This window comes from Camelina sativa, chromosome 14 (assembly GCF_030686135.1).
Source record: "Camelina sativa cultivar CO46 ecotype springtype chromosome 14, ASM3068613v1".
In the NCBI taxonomy this organism is placed as follows: Eukaryota; Viridiplantae; Streptophyta; class Magnoliopsida; order Brassicales; family Brassicaceae; genus Camelina; species Camelina sativa.
In genome coordinates, this window is record NC_141893.1 from 6,337,191 (window position 1) to 6,355,474 (window position 18,284).

The 18,284-nt window shown below is 35.9% G+C and overlaps 6 protein-coding genes across 8 annotated transcripts; 3 read left to right on the plus strand and 3 right to left on the minus strand.

Moving 5' to 3' along the window:
* Positions 1 to 30: 30 nt before the first annotated feature.
* On the plus strand, positions 31 to 2,079 carry LOC104740147 (protein BASIC PENTACYSTEINE2). 2 transcript variants are annotated; one of them, XM_087485631.1, is made up of 2 exons: positions 31 to 264; positions 765 to 2,079. In XM_087485631.1, exon 2 carries the CDS (start codon positions 774 to 776, stop codon positions 1,629 to 1,631), a length of 858 nt encoding a protein of 285 aa, XP_087341757.1. In that variant the 5' UTR covers positions 31 to 264; positions 765 to 773; the 3' UTR covers positions 1,632 to 2,079. The 2 variants fall into 2 exon arrangements, with proteins under 2 accessions (XP_087341757.1, XP_010458978.2); XM_010460676.3 differs by having other exon boundaries at positions 141 to 542.
* Positions 2,080 to 2,206: 127 nt separating this feature from the next.
* LOC104740148 (putative clathrin assembly protein At1g14686) lies at positions 2,207 to 3,407 on the minus strand. The gene has a single exon (XM_087485632.1). It carries the CDS (start codon positions 3,334 to 3,336, stop codon positions 2,503 to 2,505), a length of 834 nt encoding a protein of 277 aa, XP_087341758.1. The 5' UTR covers positions 3,337 to 3,407; the 3' UTR covers positions 2,207 to 2,502.
* A 920-nt stretch (positions 3,408 to 4,327) lies between these two features.
* Positions 4,328 to 5,352, plus strand: LOC104740150 (zinc-finger homeodomain protein 14). Its single transcript, XM_010460678.3, has one exon. It carries the CDS (start codon positions 4,692 to 4,694, stop codon positions 5,205 to 5,207), a length of 516 nt encoding a protein of 171 aa, XP_010458980.1. The 5' UTR covers positions 4,328 to 4,691; the 3' UTR covers positions 5,208 to 5,352.
* A 765-nt stretch (positions 5,353 to 6,117) lies between these two features.
* Positions 6,118 to 7,649, minus strand: LOC104743308 (E3 ubiquitin-protein ligase SP1). The gene is made up of 8 exons (XM_087485927.1): positions 7,579 to 7,649; positions 7,421 to 7,473; positions 7,200 to 7,324; positions 6,991 to 7,086; positions 6,767 to 6,823; positions 6,609 to 6,662; positions 6,376 to 6,494; positions 6,118 to 6,268 (listed from the first exon to the last, which is right to left on the minus strand). Exons 1-8 carry the CDS (start codon positions 7,647 to 7,649, stop codon positions 6,118 to 6,120), a joined length of 726 nt encoding a protein of 241 aa, XP_087342053.1.
* Positions 7,650 to 8,409: 760 nt separating this feature from the next.
* On the minus strand, positions 8,410 to 12,083 carry LOC104740151 (65-kDa microtubule-associated protein 7). The gene is made up of 11 exons (XM_010460679.3): positions 11,513 to 12,083; positions 11,022 to 11,225; positions 10,664 to 10,933; positions 10,346 to 10,561; positions 10,102 to 10,257; positions 9,853 to 10,012; positions 9,608 to 9,759; positions 9,446 to 9,533; positions 9,291 to 9,364; positions 9,135 to 9,209; positions 8,410 to 9,045 (listed from the first exon to the last, which is right to left on the minus strand). Exons 1-11 carry the CDS (start codon positions 11,588 to 11,590, stop codon positions 8,728 to 8,730), a joined length of 1,791 nt encoding a protein of 596 aa, XP_010458981.2. The 5' UTR covers positions 11,591 to 12,083; the 3' UTR covers positions 8,410 to 8,727.
* A 2,802-nt stretch (positions 12,084 to 14,885) lies between these two features.
* LOC104740152 (purple acid phosphatase 3-like) lies at positions 14,886 to 17,248 on the plus strand. Of its 2 annotated transcripts, none has more exons than XM_087485633.1 (7): positions 14,886 to 15,217; positions 15,303 to 15,451; positions 15,585 to 15,692; positions 15,824 to 15,951; positions 16,500 to 16,628; positions 16,749 to 16,816; positions 16,953 to 17,248. In XM_087485633.1, the coding sequence occupies exons 3-7, from the start codon at positions 15,635 to 15,637 to the stop codon at positions 17,170 to 17,172; spliced, it is 603 nt and encodes a 200-aa protein (XP_087341759.1). In that variant the 5' UTR covers positions 14,886 to 15,217; positions 15,303 to 15,451; positions 15,585 to 15,634; the 3' UTR covers positions 17,173 to 17,248. The 2 variants fall into 2 exon arrangements, with proteins under 2 accessions (XP_087341759.1, XP_010458982.2); XM_010460680.3 differs by having other exon boundaries at positions 14,956 to 15,217; positions 15,303 to 15,459.
* Positions 17,249 to 18,284: the final 1,036 nt, after the last annotated feature.

The window sequence follows — 18,284 nt, forward strand, 5'->3', positions numbered from 1 at the left end:
ACTACAATTTTAGGGTTCTCTCCTCTCTTCGGACGAAAATAAAAAGCCCTTTCTTTTTTCTTTGTTGTCTTTCTTTTCTTATCTTCTCTTCTCTTCTCTTCTCGTCTTATATAATCTCTCTCTTGTCTCTCTCCTCTCTCATACATACACATATCTTCTCTTTCCCCAATCTCTCTCAGAGTTTTCTCTCTCCTCTCTCTCCAGAAGGGCAAAAAAATTCCCTTAAAGAGCCCCCGTTTTGTTTAACCCCAACCCTCTTCTCATGTAAGTTTTCTCTCTCCTAATCCATTTCCATCTAAAACTATAAACATCATCTCTCTCCCTCTCTCTCTTTCCCTCTCTTTCTTCTCTCCAATTTCCATTTTACATTTGCTCCTTTTTGTTGTACTGTACCCTACTTTTTTCTCCAAATCCATGTCCTGTTTCATTAGATCTAGCTCTAGATTTACCAGATCTATGAATCTGCATGTGTGTTTTTCGAAGGGAATACGAAATGATGTCTCGAATTCATGTTTATTATCCACCTTGATTTTTGTTTCTGGGTATCTCCAAGATCTGATCTTTTTTAAAAAATTTCTTATACATTGTTGCTCTGGAATCTGGATATAAAGTAATGTTTTTTAAGGGTTTTAATTCAGACATGTGCATTTAGACAGAACTCCTGAGTTTGATTTTGATTGGTTTTTATTTAAGTTTCTTAGTCTTGGTTCTGTCTGAATTTTGGATCTGAATCGTAATGACGTGTTTTTTTTTTATTTCTGTAGATCTTTGAAATGGATGACGATGGGTTTCGTAATTGGGGTTACTATGAACCAGCGGCTGCTACCTTTAAAGGTAATCTCGGTTTGCAGCTAATGTCAACCATTGATCGGAACACTAAACCGTTTTTACCCGGGCGTGATCCGAATCTAATGATCGGGCCTAACGGGTCGTATCACCCCCAAGAGCCTCCAATCCACATGAGCTACAATTGGATTAACCAACAGAAGGACAAGTTCTTCAACATGTTGCCTGTAACTACCACTCCTAATTACGGTAATGTCCTTCCCGAGACTTCCTCTGCTCCGTCGATGCAGATGAATCTTCATCACCACCATCATCAAACCGAGGAGAACCCGGTTGTTAAGTTGGAAGATGAGGTTGTTCAGACGAATAAGAAGAGAAAGACTAATTCAAAAGCTGGCTTGGCGACGACAACAACAAAGGCTAAGAAGCCACGGAAACCAAAGGATGAGAACAGCAACAACAACAACAACAACAACAATACTAATAATGTTTCACGAGTGAAACCTGCTAAGAAGAGTGTCGACATGGTTATAAACGGAGTGAGTATGGACATTTCGGGTCTTCCTGTCCCGGTATGCACTTGCACTGGAGCTCCTCAGCAATGCTACCGTTGGGGATGTGGCGGTTGGCAATCAGCGTGCTGCACCACGAACATCTCGATGCATCCGTTACCTATGAGTACTAAACGCCGTGGAGCTAGGATCTCGGGAAGGAAGATGAGTCAAGGCGCGTTTAAGAAAGTTCTTGAGAAACTTGCTTCTGATGGGTTTAACTTTGGTAATCCGATTGATCTTAAGAGCCATTGGGCAAGACATGGAACTAACAAGTTCGTCACAATCAGATGATTTAGTATCTTTGATTAGTAAAAGAAGAAGAAGACGTGAGTGTGTTTCCCGACGGCTTTTTCGATCTCTTTCGGGATGGAATCTCTCAGTGATGGTTGTATATATTCAACAAATCTGCAAAATCTTGTGACCTTTCTAAAAAATCCTGTCTGCAATCTGAGTTCGAAACTGTGTTTTCAGGTAAAACCATCTTCGTTGTTGTAGGGTTTTGAAAGCAGAGTTCTCTGCTTTTCTTAACCACTTTTTATATCATCATCATACATTGCTTTGTTTTTGTTTTGTTTGTCTTGTCTCTGTTGTGTTTCTGAGGAAGAAGGTGTCTGAGAAAATCTTCGAGGAAATTTATTTATTTTTTTTCTGTTTTTTCTTCTTTTTGTTATCTTTTTCTAAAGCATTTTACTGACTTGTAACAGACATTCTTTTAATCAAATGTTTTTTCTATTTTCCAGATTTACCGCTATCTGTACTTGCTTACTTTTATAGTTGAACATATTTTAAGATTTGATGTCAGAATGTATCAAGAGATAGGACTGAGTTGTGTTTACGAACTCTTAAGATTTGTCCCAAACTAGTAATGTGAGAAGTAGCGCTAAATTAATTCGAATATCGATCATATGAACAATAATAACACAACAATCCAAATGAATACAGAACATAAACATAATTAAAAGCTAATTAAGTCAGGAATATCAACAACTCTGGGAGGAGGAGGAGGAGGAGAAACAGGAGCTTCCCCATTCTGATCAAGTGTTATCAAATCATAAAGAGTCAATTTCGTCTCTCTTTCTTCTTCTTCTTCTTCAACGATCTCTGCATCTTCCTCACACAAATCTGTTTCCGTTGCTTCTCGTCGACCTTCTTTCACCTGTCCTTACAAGTTCATCAGATGTAACACGTCCGCTTCAGGAATCGTTACGAAATCAGGAACCTTTTGAGCATTAGAGACTCCCAAATCTCTACAAAACTCAAAATACTTGACAAGCTCTTTACTTTGAACCATAGATTTAGTAACAATCTTCAATGCCAAATCCGCCTCTGTTTTCCTAATCTTGGAATGCACGTTAGGTAAAACTTCAGCAATCCGACGACAAATCCAACCATAAATCTCCAGAATCTCACTAACCACATTCTCCATTGCTTCATCGATCAAAGGTATGTTCATGTTCTCACCAATAGGTTTAATCCTAATCAACGAATCCACGATTACTTGCATCTTACGTATGATCACAAGTCGAATCATAACCGAGGATTCCTCGTCGTATCGATGACGGTTCCCATCGTGGAACAGAATCGATCTCCGATCAAGAAACGCGAAATAAGCGCGTACGAAGAGACTAAACCCACCGGTTTTGCTCATGATCCGCGAACTACCTTGGCCGAAACTCGAAAGATCAAACGGTAACCTTCCGATCGATTCTGCCACGGTGGTCTTGCAGAGGAAGAAGCCGTGCATTAGCATCAAGCCTTTTAAAGCAACCGCCCAGCTTCGCGTGCGTGTCACGCGAGACGAGATTGCGCTTATCAGAGGCTTGAGGCTGGACGGGCTAGCGAGGACATGACGGTAGATGAATTGAGCGCTCTCCGTGTCAATTGAGAGCTCGTCGTGGCTTGTAGCTTTCACGACTGCTGCTGTGAGAATGTCGTCCGCCGCGATTAGGCTTGGTCCGTCTTTGATAACAACGGCGGCGCGATTCCACAGCTTCATCTCCGTCCTATTTAGGTTTTTTAATTTTGTTGTTTTATATTTCGCGCTTTATAACTTTCTTCGAATTTTCTTATAATGTCAATTGATTTGCTGGTTTACAACTAATTAGATAAGAATAAGCTAAATTTAAGAAATCTCAGTTTTGACCGAAATAAAAAAGAAATGTGTTTGATGTCATTTGCTAAATTATTATCTTCCATTTTTTCAGTTTTTTTTCTATTGACATTTTACATAATAATTAAGTAGATTAGGGTTGGCTCACTATATGTTTGTATGATTTTGTTTGACTCAAGTAGTCAAGTTTAAATTGTTAGTAGACTAATGTGTGTGGTTTTGGCCTTGGAACTTTGGTTAGTTTGGTTCGGTTCGATTATTTATCTCGGTCCTAGTTTTGAGCAAGTCAGTTTTTACGACTTGTTTGTACACAATGGAAATATAAATTTCTTTACACTACTATTGGGTGTAATTGGTTTATAACGCAAACAAGTGAACAACCGATTCGTTTGTTAATAAATTGTACAAACCATAAAGTAGACAATGTTAGTCGTCACAACTCGTGGGTCTCGCAATCGCTTTTTTCTTTTGCGAAATATCTTAAAAATAAGGCGTTTCAGACTTCTTTTTGAAATAACATTAGATTCGTTGATACCTTTTGATTTTTGCTACTTAACTGACTTTAAATTCATTTATTTTTATCAACGAGATGCTTTTTAGTTGTATTTCTTATATATTCCTTTTAAAAAAACATTAATACTTCAGCTTTTCGTACATGTGACCTCTCATCTCTCATACAAACCAAACTTATGTTATTTATTATTCTTATTTATTTTCTTGCTTGTATTAGTTAAAAAACTTATTTCCTTAATTATCTCTAGACTCTTATAGTTTACTTTAGTATACCATAACGCATTACTAGTTCACTCATTTATAGATATAGCCGGTACTGTAAAAAACATTACTAGAGTACTAATTATGCAAAAAGTGATTTTTTTTTCTTCTTATTTCTAGTCTTCTTACTAATACCTACTTAACCCAATGGATTCTAAGAAGTAATTATGGCTAGATGACAACTTTTATGAGGTGAGGATACGAAAATCAATATTGAAATTATGGGTGTGTAAAAAAGCAAAGCCAGTGAAACAGTTCAAAAAGTGTTTCACATTTATTATGACAACTAATAAGCATATCATGTAAGTAACCAATAATTTTTTTTGTAACTCCCAACTCTTTCTGACACAAACAACATCATATCATATCTTTAAACTCAAAACCAAAACGAACCCTAAAGTCATTACTCTGAAAAAGAAATCAAAAGTCTCTCTCTCTTCTAATCAACTAGGAAGAGAGCAAAGAAGATGCAGAGTTCTTGTGTCTACCGAGAATGCATGCGCAACCACGCCGCAAAACTCGGCTCTTACGCCATCGATGGCTGCCGTGAATACTCTCAATCAGTCACCGGCGATCTATGCGCCGCCTGTGGTTGCCACCGCAGCTACCACCGTCGCGTCGAGGTCATATCTTCTGCTCAAATCAGCCACACGCGCTTCCCTTTCATGAGCTTGAGGCGCGTGAAGCAGCTCGCGAGGCTAAAATGGAAAACGGCTGAGCAGAGAAAAGAGGATGTTAATGAGGAGGAGGAGGACACGGAGGAGACTTCGACGGAAGAGAAGATGACGGTGCAGCGGCGGAGTAAGTCCAAGTTCACGGCGGAGCAAAGGGAAGCGATGAAAGATTTTGCGGCGAAGATAGGATGGACGTTAAAGGATAAGAGAGCGATTAGAGAAGAGATAAGAGTCTTCTGCCAAGGGATTGGTGTTACTCGTTATCATTTTAAAACTTGGGTTAACAATAATAAAAAGTTTTATCACTAATCAACTAGTATTGTAATCATTAATTGATATACTAGTAATGTAGTAGTATAATTTAGTTCCATTTCATTTTCAACCCCTTTTGTGTTTCTCCTCCTTAATCTCTTATTATAAATTTTAATGGATTGGTAGTGTTTAATGTGTTTGATTTAGACATGTCCTTAATTACTGAACTAGCTTCACTCCTTAAGTTGTCTTTATGGTTTTTCTTTTTACGTCGGTGGGCTTGTTAAGTTTTGACAAGACAACTAGCTGACGTATTATTTATGATCACCACTGTTTCACCAATCAGAATATTACGCCAAAAGGCTGTAAAAAAAATGACAAAAGATGTATTACTTGTTGAAAGCATTACATATCTAATTTTTGTAATCAGTTAATGAAAAGACATAGTTTGCGTTGTGAAAAGACAATTATTTAAAGGAATTAACACAAACACTGTAATTTTCGAATTATTTTCAAGATTTGTTACTAAAAGTTATAATGACATCATCAAAGTCAAGAAACTTGTTATGTTAATAATAAATTATATACTACTATTTGTTTTTTTTGTTTTTTTATAATCGTAAAATCATATACTTAAAACTTAGAAGTATTGTTTACCAAATGAGATTAGGATTAAGGACCAGGTTAACCCAAACTTCTTGTCCGGCTAGATTTCATCCAAAATATATGCACAAAACATGAATAAACAAAAAAAATGTAAAAAACGTTTCACCAAACAAAACCAATTTTGATTCGGAAACCCGACTGCACATCATCAATATTCCAAAACAATGGTAGACATGATTCGATGATCTTAATACACAGTTAAGATTTGCCTGAACATAGATTAGAAGTGTCTTGCGAAATCAATTATAGTTCTCTGATTCTTCTCCCTGAGACTTTTTATTAGCCAGAGAGAGAGAGAGGCCTATAAATCATCTTCGCTATCGGATTCAGCATTCTCTGCTCTCTTCTTCCGCACGTATGGTAACACAACCTTTCTCACAAAATCCACACCATACATGACCACTATAGCCACAGCAATAGTTCCAAAGATCTTCGAGTAGAAAATATAAAACCTACAAAAAAAGAAAATAACACAACCATTGTATTTCGACAAAATTATGATTCATCTATTTCACCTCCTAAAGTAAAGTAGATAATAGAAACATGAGTCTGTCCTTACTCTGAATCTGACTTCATGTTTTCAACCATTTTATCAAAGGAGCCCTCTTCACTGAAGACCATTAAACGCTGTTCCTCGGATTTTTGAATCATGAGATTACCAGCTTTGTCTCTAACAGCCTACAACAACAGTACAGAGAGGGAAATGTAACTAAATCGCAAAAAGGGCCACTCTTAGAAAATCCATATTTTCTAAATAAAGAAGAAGAACATGCATGTGGGCTTCCTTTTTACCTCACCAACAAAAGTCAAGGAGGTACCAACATTAAGAGCGTGCCCACAGATCACCTAAAGAAAAAATATCACATTGTTGGTTTGAACACACACAAGGAAAGAGGTTTTTCTAGGGAACAAACAGAGAAAGAGAAAAACAATGAAGGAACAAAAAGAACCTTAGAGCCTTTTTCAGGTGAAATAAGACTGTTGAAGAATTCACCTAGACGTAGTGGCTTCACTACAAAGTCGTACAGTTTTATCAAATTCTACAGCTTGTCGAGCATCCACTACTTTCACCCGACCCCCAAAACTGTCTTCCTAATTGTGCGAGACAGAGAGAGACAACAAATTAAAAAGGAAGGCTCTAGTTGTGGGGGCAAATAATATATACTTATCTTACCAGATACCAAGGAGCCTCCTTTCGTTGTAACAGTACACTTATAGACTTGTTTATCACACCATCATCTTGCAACTTGATCTCATGATTCACTTCGGCCTGAAGTCAGAATATGTGTTGTTATGACACATACCACCAGACCAGAGAATTTAAAACACTACATGATGCCAACTTAATTGATAAAACTAAAGAAAAGAAACAAAAAAAAGTACCTTATCCTCAAAAACAACACCCAAACCCAAAGGACCATTAAATTTGCATATAAAAGGTGCCGCAGAAGCAACTCTTCCGGATACCAAAACAAGGAGATTCGTGGTTTTTTCTTTAAGCAAATCATCTGAAAACCAAAAAAGGAGCTGGTTCCAATTGTAATCGGAAAACCAAAATTAGAATGAAAAATAGTATACTATAACCATTGCTTTTGAACCTTTACCTAACCATTTTAAGTCGATCACACGGGTAATACTGTTAAAATGTTCAACTTTTCTGCACCATTGCAAAAGAAAACATTTATGGATTGATTGACTGGTAAATAAATAAAAAGTGTTTCAAAATTATCCAAAAGAATCGATTGGGATGAGACTACTAAACCCTTTGATATCATGGCCCCAGTGGTAACATGTTGTGGCAGTGGCGCCACATAAAGCAAGTCCTCCAAGCATCTGGAAAACAATTAAGAGTTTGCATCATACAAGTCATAACAAACCCCAAACGTTACACACCCTAACTTAATCGAACCCCTAACAATCCCCTACTAACAACTATACCAGTTAACAAAAAGCAATTGAATTTACAACAACTCTGGATTACAAAGCAGAGGAAACAAGATACGTACGGCCATGTCGAAGAGTCAAAACCCAGGAGAAAGAAGTACAGGGGAGATGAATTGCTTAAACTTATTCTCTCAAACCAAACTGAAATAACCGATATGAAAACCAAGTTTGTTACGAGATATCGAGGATTAAGAGATAGACTTGAAAAGAAAGTTAATGTTTGTGTATATTCCTTTTGTTACGTAGATTTCCTAAAATCAAATATGTAATTAACTTGTTTAACAAGTTTATGATTTTTTGTATAAGAAGTCTACACCTATTGTCTGATCAATAAAAACTGAGAGAGACTAAACTTACTCTATTGTTAATCTATTTTCTTGAAGATTTATTATTGACTCTCATAAAACAATTGTACCACTTACATTTGAGATCAACCTAAAGTACACCTAAACTAAGATAAACATAACTAATATATTTAGAGATAATACTAAACTTCTTAATTTCAATATTAACATTTATCAATTATCTTCTATTTTTTTTCTAGATGTTTTATATTTTAAGATGGATTTAAATAGATTCACTTTTGTATTACGTACAATGCAATGCCACCTAACCCTATAATTATTGTACATGATGAGGTGCATGGAACTTGAAACCTCAAAAAATGCCATCCTTAATCTGTATATATACACACACATCTGCAAATCCACACAAATTGAACAACACGTCAAGAAAACAAGACATTAAAAGAATTTTTTGAAGCTACTATAAGAACATAACATCCATCTTCTTTCTACTCCTAAAATCAGTCACACAACTCACAAGTCAACTCAAAGTCACACACATACGACAACTAATTTGTCTACAGTAACTCTCCTGTGATTACATTCATCTATTTCCCAACTTCCTACTCCCCATATCAAGTTCATGTGCTTGAACTACCCTTAACCGGTGCATATGAAATGACTTAGTTATATAACGGTGAATCTGGTTCAGAGCCGTAAACCGAATTGTATGTAGAGGCAGAATCTTCCTTTGGTATGGCCACAAAGTTCAACGGAGCTGTTGAGAGTCTCCTTACTTCCTTGAAATATCCGTTTTGGCGATGGCTCGAGTAAGATTTTGGGGTCATAATGTCGGTATTTGTTGCTCCAGCTGAGTTTCTGCGAGGCGTAGGAGGCACCAATGCATCCTTTTTGACACTGTTGATTCTTCTTGGACTCGGTCTTGATCCATAAATGGATTCCCTCCGCTTTAATAAGAGATCCTGCATCTTCTTTTGATCCTGCAGAGGCAATGAAAAAAAATCGTTTTAACAGGCAAGCAATATTACAAATCTTTAAGGATTATATAAAAGATAGCATTTTGACAAACCCGGTATCGTTTCTTTTCCTCTTCCTGTTGTTTCCTTGTCAGTTTATAATCTTCAAGTATAGATACCAATCGAACCTGGAGGAAACCAGTAAGCAGAATCAAAAGAGAGACCTTGTGGCTTTACAGTGTGTTTACTCTAAAGTTACTTTAACTTACACCATCATATAGAAATGATTTCTGCGTTTCATCCTCCCATAAAAGCGTTTTCTTGATGAGATTGTCAACCATTGCTGCAGAAAACAATTAAGAAATGGAATAATAAGCTAAAGATCTCATAAGAATCTTTTAGTGGAAAACATACAAGAACATACATGGGATCTTGTTTACTGTGATCCGGGCTCGTTCTGCGTGCTTCAGGTTTACGTGTCCACCTCTTCCAGCACTATACCGGGTTTCATCCTGAAACCAAGGAAGGAAATTCTCAGTTACATCCTTCAAACAACCCATTTGCCAACTTTACAAGGCAAATTTACCTGATTGTATTCTTCTAGCCAGTTTTCCTCTTCACACGCAGATAGCCAGCGGTCAATCCTATCAATAATTTCTTTCCGGCTCTGTGCCTCTTCTTTGATTTTGTTTATATGCATCTCAATATCTGCAAGAAGCTCTGAAGGGTCCACTAATCCTGAAGAAACATGATGTAATCTTTCTTGAATACAAACGGGTTTCAGCAAGAAAATCTGCTACTCATATTTCTGAGAAGAGTCAATGTGATTACCTGAATCAATCAAAGCAGTTGACTTCTCAAGCGATGTGCTTGTATCAGGCTCAATGTGAGTCAATCTACAAAGATTCTCTAACTCAGACCTTCTTTTCTTCACAAGCTCCTTCATTCTGCTAGACTTCAGCTTATTGAAACAGTCTACTTCTGCAGACACCTAATGTAGAAGGGAAAACAAGAACTCAGAGATCCTGGATAAGATTAGTGGTTATCGAAATCGGGAAAAGAAACAGGGTTTGTGGTAACCTGTTCAATTGTTTCAGTAGAAAGGATATTTGGCTCAGTGATATCAGATTCAGATGATCTTACAACAAAACTGACTCTTTCAAATTTCACTCTCTCTTCCTGAGGTGTGTCCATTAGATTCCATAGCTCGAAAAGTGACTCCATTACATCCTTTAACTGCAAAACGAAATGTCCAAAACGATAAACCATCAAAATGTCTATCAATTTCTTAAAGAAGAACAGCATTGTAGAGATGCTAATCTACCTTTTGAAAGCGGACTCTTCTTTCCGTTTTCAGCTTTTGAATCATGTGTTGTAGACCATCCAATGTATCATCACTAATGTTTGTAGACTGCTCATGGTCAGTCCTATGCAAGCTCGGATGAACCTCGCTAACAGTTTGACCAAAATCTACTCCAAGAACACCGCATAGACTGTGCACCTCATTCACATAATCCAAAACCTTGTTCAGACGATCCGACTGCATAAAAAAACAAGAACAAATGAGTAAGCCAAGCAGCCTCACTTAACAAACTAAAATCTTGATTCATCTTCTTGCATCTTCATGATAAAACTTGCTCACCTTCTCCTTCTGGAGCGAGCGGAGATGTGTTTGATACTCATTAAGTTTTCGAAGAGTCAAGTCTTGTTCATCAAGAGTCAAAGAACCAATCATGGCTTTGTTGAGTTGGTCACTATATCCAGAGATTTCACCACTCATCTTCTCAATCTGCGCTTTTATATCCGCAAATTGCTTCATTCTTTCATCTTTTTGCAATCTCAAGTCCTCAACAAGAGGCGTCACAGCAGCAAGCTTTTCTTTCAATGATTTTGAACCTTTCTCTGTTTTGATCTTCAACCAAAAATTAAACATTTAGAGACTTCCTTCCAATTCTAATATAAAGATACCATTTAGTAAAGTACTAGCTTATTATACATACCGGTGAATGGATGTTTAAGACTCCAAGAGCAGCCATTAAAGAAGCTATCTCAGCTTCAATTGATACAATAGATTGATGAAGCTTCGCCTTAGAATTTGCAGCCTCATCCACTTTTCTTCTGTAAATTTGGAGACATTCCATCTCCAATTCCATAAGCATCCGGTCTTTCTCAGCATCACTCTCACCAATATCAACCCATATTTTCTGCTCCATACCAAAAAAAAACAAAACTTTAAAGCCATTTTCAATTCACGAATCCTCCAAACATCAAAAATCAGATATCTTGAACAGATACTTGTAGAAGAATAGGCTAAAAAGATAAACCCTAAAAAAACTCCAGAAAGAGAGACCAAAAAAAGGAGAAGACTTTATCATCAGTAATTACCATTTTTCTCACCCAGTTAATTAAAAAAAATACAGACTTTGTTCTTGAAGCATCATTACCAAGAAACCCTAAAATTACCAAGAAACAGAGAAGAAGAGAAGGTCACCTGAAGCTCCCGAAGCAGGGCATTACAAGTAGTGTTTGAACGAAAACAGAGACTTGTAGGGCTTTCAATCTCCAGCATTTTTCCTCCTTATTCACTTACTAGCTCCAAAGTTAAAATCTTGAACCAGAGAGAGAGAGAGAGAGAGAGCTGAGCTTGTGACAATGGCTGCTTAAAAACCGCAGAGGAACCACAAAAGATACAGAACTGTCAACCGTTACTCGTAGAAACAGATGTCAGATCTGAAGCTTAGCATAAGAAAGCTTCTCTTTACTTTTGCAGAGAGAAAAAAAAAATTGGATCAACAAAGCATAGAATTCCGAGCAAAAGTTGCAAGAAAAGAGAGGGTTTAGTTATTAGAAAAAAGGAAACAAACAAAAAGAAGAAGAGGAAGAAATGTGTAATAATGAGAAACAAATAAAAAGAAAAATCATATTACATAGAAATTATTAATTCCGTTTGAACAAAAAAAAACATAGTAATTATTAATTCCTATTTACATAAATGCTATTTATTAGTATTTTGTTATTCTCTTATTCTTCTTTTTTTACTTTAATTTTTGTCTTTATCACTTACTATTTTTTATTCGTTTTAATGAAAATAACGAAAAAGGCAACGGGTATTTGGGGGCGCGTATATGACACTTACCAATTAGAAAAAAAAGGAACGAGATTTGTATATTCTTTGAAGAGTACTCAATTGATTATATAGTATTCGTCGTATCGTATATGTATACGTTGCATGAACACCGAGGTCTGGACCAACCAAGATATTTTAAATTAGTACTAAATGATTAAGGTAGCAGAAAGAATGTATAGAGTAGTTTGGTTGTTTAATCCAAACAAAAATGTAATTTTAAATACTACTATATATCGGCGTTGCAATGAGCCTTTTTTTAATCATGAGAATAATTAAAGAGGTGTAAATCATTTTCGAATAATGAAATGCTAAAATAGTTTTGTGTTTTGGTGAATGGAGGAGCTACATTTACATTGATTAAAGAAAATATGCCAAATTGGTCTTATCAAAAGCAAAGGTTGTGGTGGTGGCCAATGTCACTCCACTCCACTAATTTCATTTAAGAATAAGTTTGAAAATCTTTATATTTCTTTACATTAATAAGCAATAAGTTAGCATCATTATCCAAACCTCCTTTCATTATTGCTTGGGCAAGCTCTCGCAACTACTAATCAAATATGCAATTATTATGACATTCTATATATATATATTTAAATTCTGATGTTTATGTTTATGACTTTATGCTGATTTCTCACACGTACTGACATAACTAGCAGCCTTACTTTTGAGAGTTTAGAAGAAAATTAGAAACAGGATGATCCCAAATATTATGTTGGGTTGCTTGAATTATTAGCCGACAAGTTTAGTTCAACCACTTCCATACGTAATATAAACTAGTCCGATACTCCGATGCAGATTATACAATAATCTTTGACATAAACTACGTAAATATAGATTAGTCCTACGTAAATATATAATGGCTACCAAAAATTTAAATTGTCTTTAGAAACGTGTTTTTCTCTATGTAATTAATTAACTACTAAATTTTATAGGATAAGCCATTCAAAAACAATTATAATGACTAATGAGTATTGACTAATAATATAATTTGAACTTAGAACTCTCATACATGTGTTTTAAGGTTTTGCATTTTGTTTTTATGGATTAAACAAATTCACACAAAACAAATCCATAAAACAAAAAAATACACATATAACTCACATCACATGACATATATTAATAAATGTATAGAATTTTACAAACATTTAAAGAAAAGGAAAAAACAGAAATGAAAGATTCATTCTCTAATATTTATTTTATTTTGAAGGATTGTTTAGATAAGTTGAACTAAAGGGCGTGTGGTAGACCCTACATGTCCGTGTACTCATTGCTACAAAGGCAAACAAAAAACGTAAGGAATTGAAAGATGTAAACAAGCCTATTGAAAAAGATATATTATTAGTGGGATACCTGTGATAATTACAAAGAAGATTTGAAGAAATCGGACCAAGAGAAGCGATAAAATCAAAATGAGCAAAGCCATAATATCGCTGTCTCACAGGCTACCTAATTTCACTGGTCACATTTTTAATGTACACAACTGCTAAAAGATTAATTAGCTTTGGCAACACACACTAACCTGTTAAAAGGTTTATTTTTGTTCCATTTACAAAAGCTTCAACGTAAAGACTCAACGCATCATATGAGTCTAATAAATAGTCATATATCATTATATTGCATAGAGAGAGGATCAGAAAGAGGTGGTTGAATGATTTTAAGCGTTACATCAAACCCACTGTGCCAATAATTTTGTTAGGTGTATGTGAATACAGCTAGAGAGTTTCCCACGACGCTGGTTGGTCAAAAGGAAATTGTTAACAAAATCGACCAATCAATGAACTTCAGAGTAAAAAAAGAAACACAAAAAAACAAACACATATGACATTTCTCTATCTATACGGTTCGGTACTAAACTTGGCTAATCGGACTTTTGATACAGTAGGACACGTCCAGGACCACCAGAGATTCAGCGGAGATTCTATTGTCATAAGTCAATCTTTGCTGACTACATCACATATACTATTAGGAAGGAACTATATATAACTTTAAGGAACATCCAACATATAATGCTTGTTTCTTTAACTCCTTAAGGTGTTTACTAAAATACTTGGAGGAACTAGACTGAATCAGCAAGATTGAACTAGATTGTAGCTTTTCTAAAACGATTTGAGAGGATAAGGGATTTTGAATAGGATTGAATGTTTTAAACTTACACAAATGGCATTCCTAATCAAAGGTTTGTTCTCCATTTTGTTAGAAAAAAAAAACATATGAAATCACTCAAGCAAAATTGATCACATGAACTAAGGTTAAGGATTTTATATCTATTCTTTCCAATATAAAACTGGGTTTCAGCCCAATAACTTAGGAAAGCCCACTTACCTTTGTTTCTATATCCAGTAAGGATGTATTTGAAAAACAATTGTAATAGGATATTGCAATATTCTAATACCAAACTATTCACATTTTTGTTTATTTAAACAAAAAAAACTGTAATATAATGTGACTAACGGTCAACAATAATTGAGAAAATTTGGAAGTTTACGTGACACGGCACATCAATAATGTGACTACAAATCCATCTAATAATGGCAATTTCCGACAAAATTGTGGCATGGGCCGTGGATAGAATTATGCTGTCTTTTTGTATGACACCCGAGAAAATTATACGAGCTTCGTAGTTTTATTTTTCTATTAAAAAAAACTTTTTTTCAAGTAGGTTTTATGTTTATAATTTCAAAAAAGTTAAAATTAAACACATGAAATATAAAGCAAACTGCCATACATATCTCAAAACGGTGGATACTTTTTGTCCAGACTTCGCAACATAACCACCAAAATGGCCTACACTACATATATAGAGACACAAAGTCCACCATTCCTCCTTATCTTTCTTTCCTCTTTAGCTGTTTATTTTCTAATCTCTCAATGGCTGCCTTAAAACACATACCTGTAAATTTGATATTCTACGTTTATCATATGATCATTGTTATATTTTCCGCCCATAGTTCCACGGGGGAGCTCCGGAGGCTATCTCAGCCGACAAAACCCGACGGTACAGTAAGCTTTCTAGTCATCGGAGACTGGGGAAGAAGAGGCTTCTATAACCAGTCCCAAGTAGCTCTTCAGGTTCTTTAGTTACCTCTAGTTTATAGTGTGTGTAAATTAAACCTCAAAATGGTTGGCTAAATTGTTTCACAAAAAAATTAAACAGATGGGAGATATCGGAGAGAAATTAGATATTGATTTTGTAATTTCTACTGGAGATAACTTTTACGACAATGGGTTAACCAGCTTTCACGATCTTCTGTTTCAAGATTCTTTTACCAACATTTATACCGCTTCGAGCTTGCAGAAACCTTGGTATAGTGGTAATATATTGAGTACTATATATTATATATCATTTTTAAATTCTACTTCCATTGGATTTTCATTTCCTAAAAATATATATGGTTCGATCCACTGTGCTAATTAATTTTTCCTTAACCTACTACAGTTTTAGGAAATCATGACTATAGAGGTGACGCAAGGGCACAACTTAGCCCCATGCTCAGGGCTTTGGACCACAGATGGTTTTGCATGAGATCTTTCATTGTAAATGCTGGTGATTCCTATTTCCTCAGGGCTTTAAACTTTCGAATTAATGGTCCAAACGATTTTGTCTTATAGTATATTTATATAACAACGTAACCATGTTCGCTTACGAAAACAACAATTGTTCTTTCTTTGTAATAGAGATCGTCGATTTTTTGTTCGTGGACACAACTCCATTCGTCGATAAATACTTTATCCAACCAAATAAGCATGTTTATGACTGGAGAGGCGTATTGCCTAGGCAGACATATCTCAACAATCTCTTAAAGGTAGCAATTTTCTATCACAAAGTAAAGTTATACAGTATATAACTACATATAGCTTCTAACAAAGATCTTGAAATTGCTCTTTTTGGTTACGTCAGATACTTCTGTAATACTATGAAGTATACTATGTATGACTGAAACTTAAGCCTGATGCAATTAATTCCACAACTTCTTTTCCGTGATTTGATTGGTATAATATTTAGATAGTGAAACTATATATGGGAACGGAGGTGGAAATTTTTAGTTCATTTTATTCTTCAAATAATTCTTTTATTATGCAAAACTTTCCTTTTTCATATGTTTTTTTTTTGGGGGCAAATTTGGCAAAACTTTTCATATATATGTTATGATTGGATTTTCAAAAAAAGAAAGTTGCGATTGGATATTCATATTAGGACGTACTTTTTGTTTGTTTTCAAATGGAGCCTCGTTTTTAGTTATGTAATGTGTATATATGCAAATTCAACGTGATTGGTCAACATTATACCAATGCAGAATTGTTTTACTTTTACCGAGTGAGTAACGAAAGGTATATAATTGTAATACTACAGGAAGTCGACGTGGCATTGAAAGAGTCTCTTGCAAAGTGGAAAATAGTGATTGGTCACCATACGATTAAAAGCGCAGGCCACCACGGGAACACCATTGAGTTGGAGAAGCACCTTTTACCCATTCTTCAAGTAACAAAACAATTCAATTTATATCATAAAATTTTCATTAAAATGCACGTGAAATATGTATTATGCACCAATAAAACAAATAATGATCTAATTATTTTGTTTTTTTCCTCGAATTACTAGGCAAATGAAGTGGATATCTACCTCAACGGGCATGATCATTGCTTGGAACACATAAGCAGCATGGACAGGTAGAATAATATTATTTTTTTCGTAAATTATCTATTAATTTTTTGTGTGTGTGTGTGCACCTATTAGTTAACTATAGATATCTTAACGGGTCCGCGCGGTAGAATAAAAAGTGTCACCCTTTTTGGTCGTATATAGTAAAATACAATTTATGACAAGTGGAGGTGGATCCAAGGCGTGGAAAGGAGGTGACGTTAACTACGTGAACCCACAAGAGATGAGGTTTTACTACGATGGACAAGGATTCATGTCGGTTCACGTTTCGGAAGCTGAACTGAGTGTCGTGTTTTATGATGTCTTTGGACACGTTTTGCATCACTGGAAGACTTACAAGGATGCGCTTTATTCCGCTTCTTAATACCAATTTAATCAGACATTCGGACGTAATTGTTTATGATGTATCATTAAATTATCAATACCGTATTTCCGTTGAATTTCCGAATTCCCTTACATTATTAATATGAAAATAACGTATCAGCAGCATCAGAAAAAGGTCAATGAGATATTTATTGAATAAAAAGTACGTTTTCGAATACAAGTAGTATTGAAATTTTTTAAGATGGGAATTAAATGTACTACAAATGACTACTACGTGATAAGTATATCGAACTTGAGACAATGATGCTTCATTGGATTACTCTTTTAACTTTTTAAATTCAGGTAGTTTCATCTTCTGTCATGCTTCCATATATTAAAATGATTAATTTTTTAGTTAAAGTTAATTATTCTTGTATACAATTTTTTTTTTTTTTTTAATGAACTACTTTTATTAAAAAGCCTCGTCCCAAATGGGCTTAGGCATTAACATTACATCAGATTGACATACACAAACAGAAAGGAAATTAGGGTTACGACCCAGTAGTCTTGATCGGACCCTGGTGGCCACCGGAAGCAGAGGCCGACCGTAACTCCGGCGGCATGAAACGAAGGCGCCGAGCTCTTTGAAGGGAGTATCCGGTTCCCATCTCTGAGCCAGCTTCTACGAACCGTCAGACCCGGAACAACTCTCCTGGACAAATCTGGCCTCCGACAACCGATTCTCCAGTTGACGAATCCCATACCAAGCAAAACGCCAAACTCCAAATCTAACACGAGACCACTGTCTTCCGCTCCTTCTTCCCTCTCCGAGACAAAGTTTTCTTTAACCCGGCCCGGTGAATGCGAAATGTGGCGGCAAATGAGGAAAAACAATGCTCAGGCAATTCCTCAGAAGCCACTAAGTCCACAATCGCCATCTAAGATCCGAGGATTTACCGTTAATCACCTGCGACTAGCAACGCAACCCTCCTTCCCTCCGGTGACTTCCGCCGCAACCTCAGCTACCCCCAACGCGGTTGAGCCCTCAAGGACCTCCACCTTGATCTGCCGTCAACCTCAACCAAAGAAGAAGCGACAGTGGAGTTCATTGACCGCCTTGAATGAGCCACAGTTGCATCACCGAAGAGTTAACCACACCTCGTCGCTGCCGGA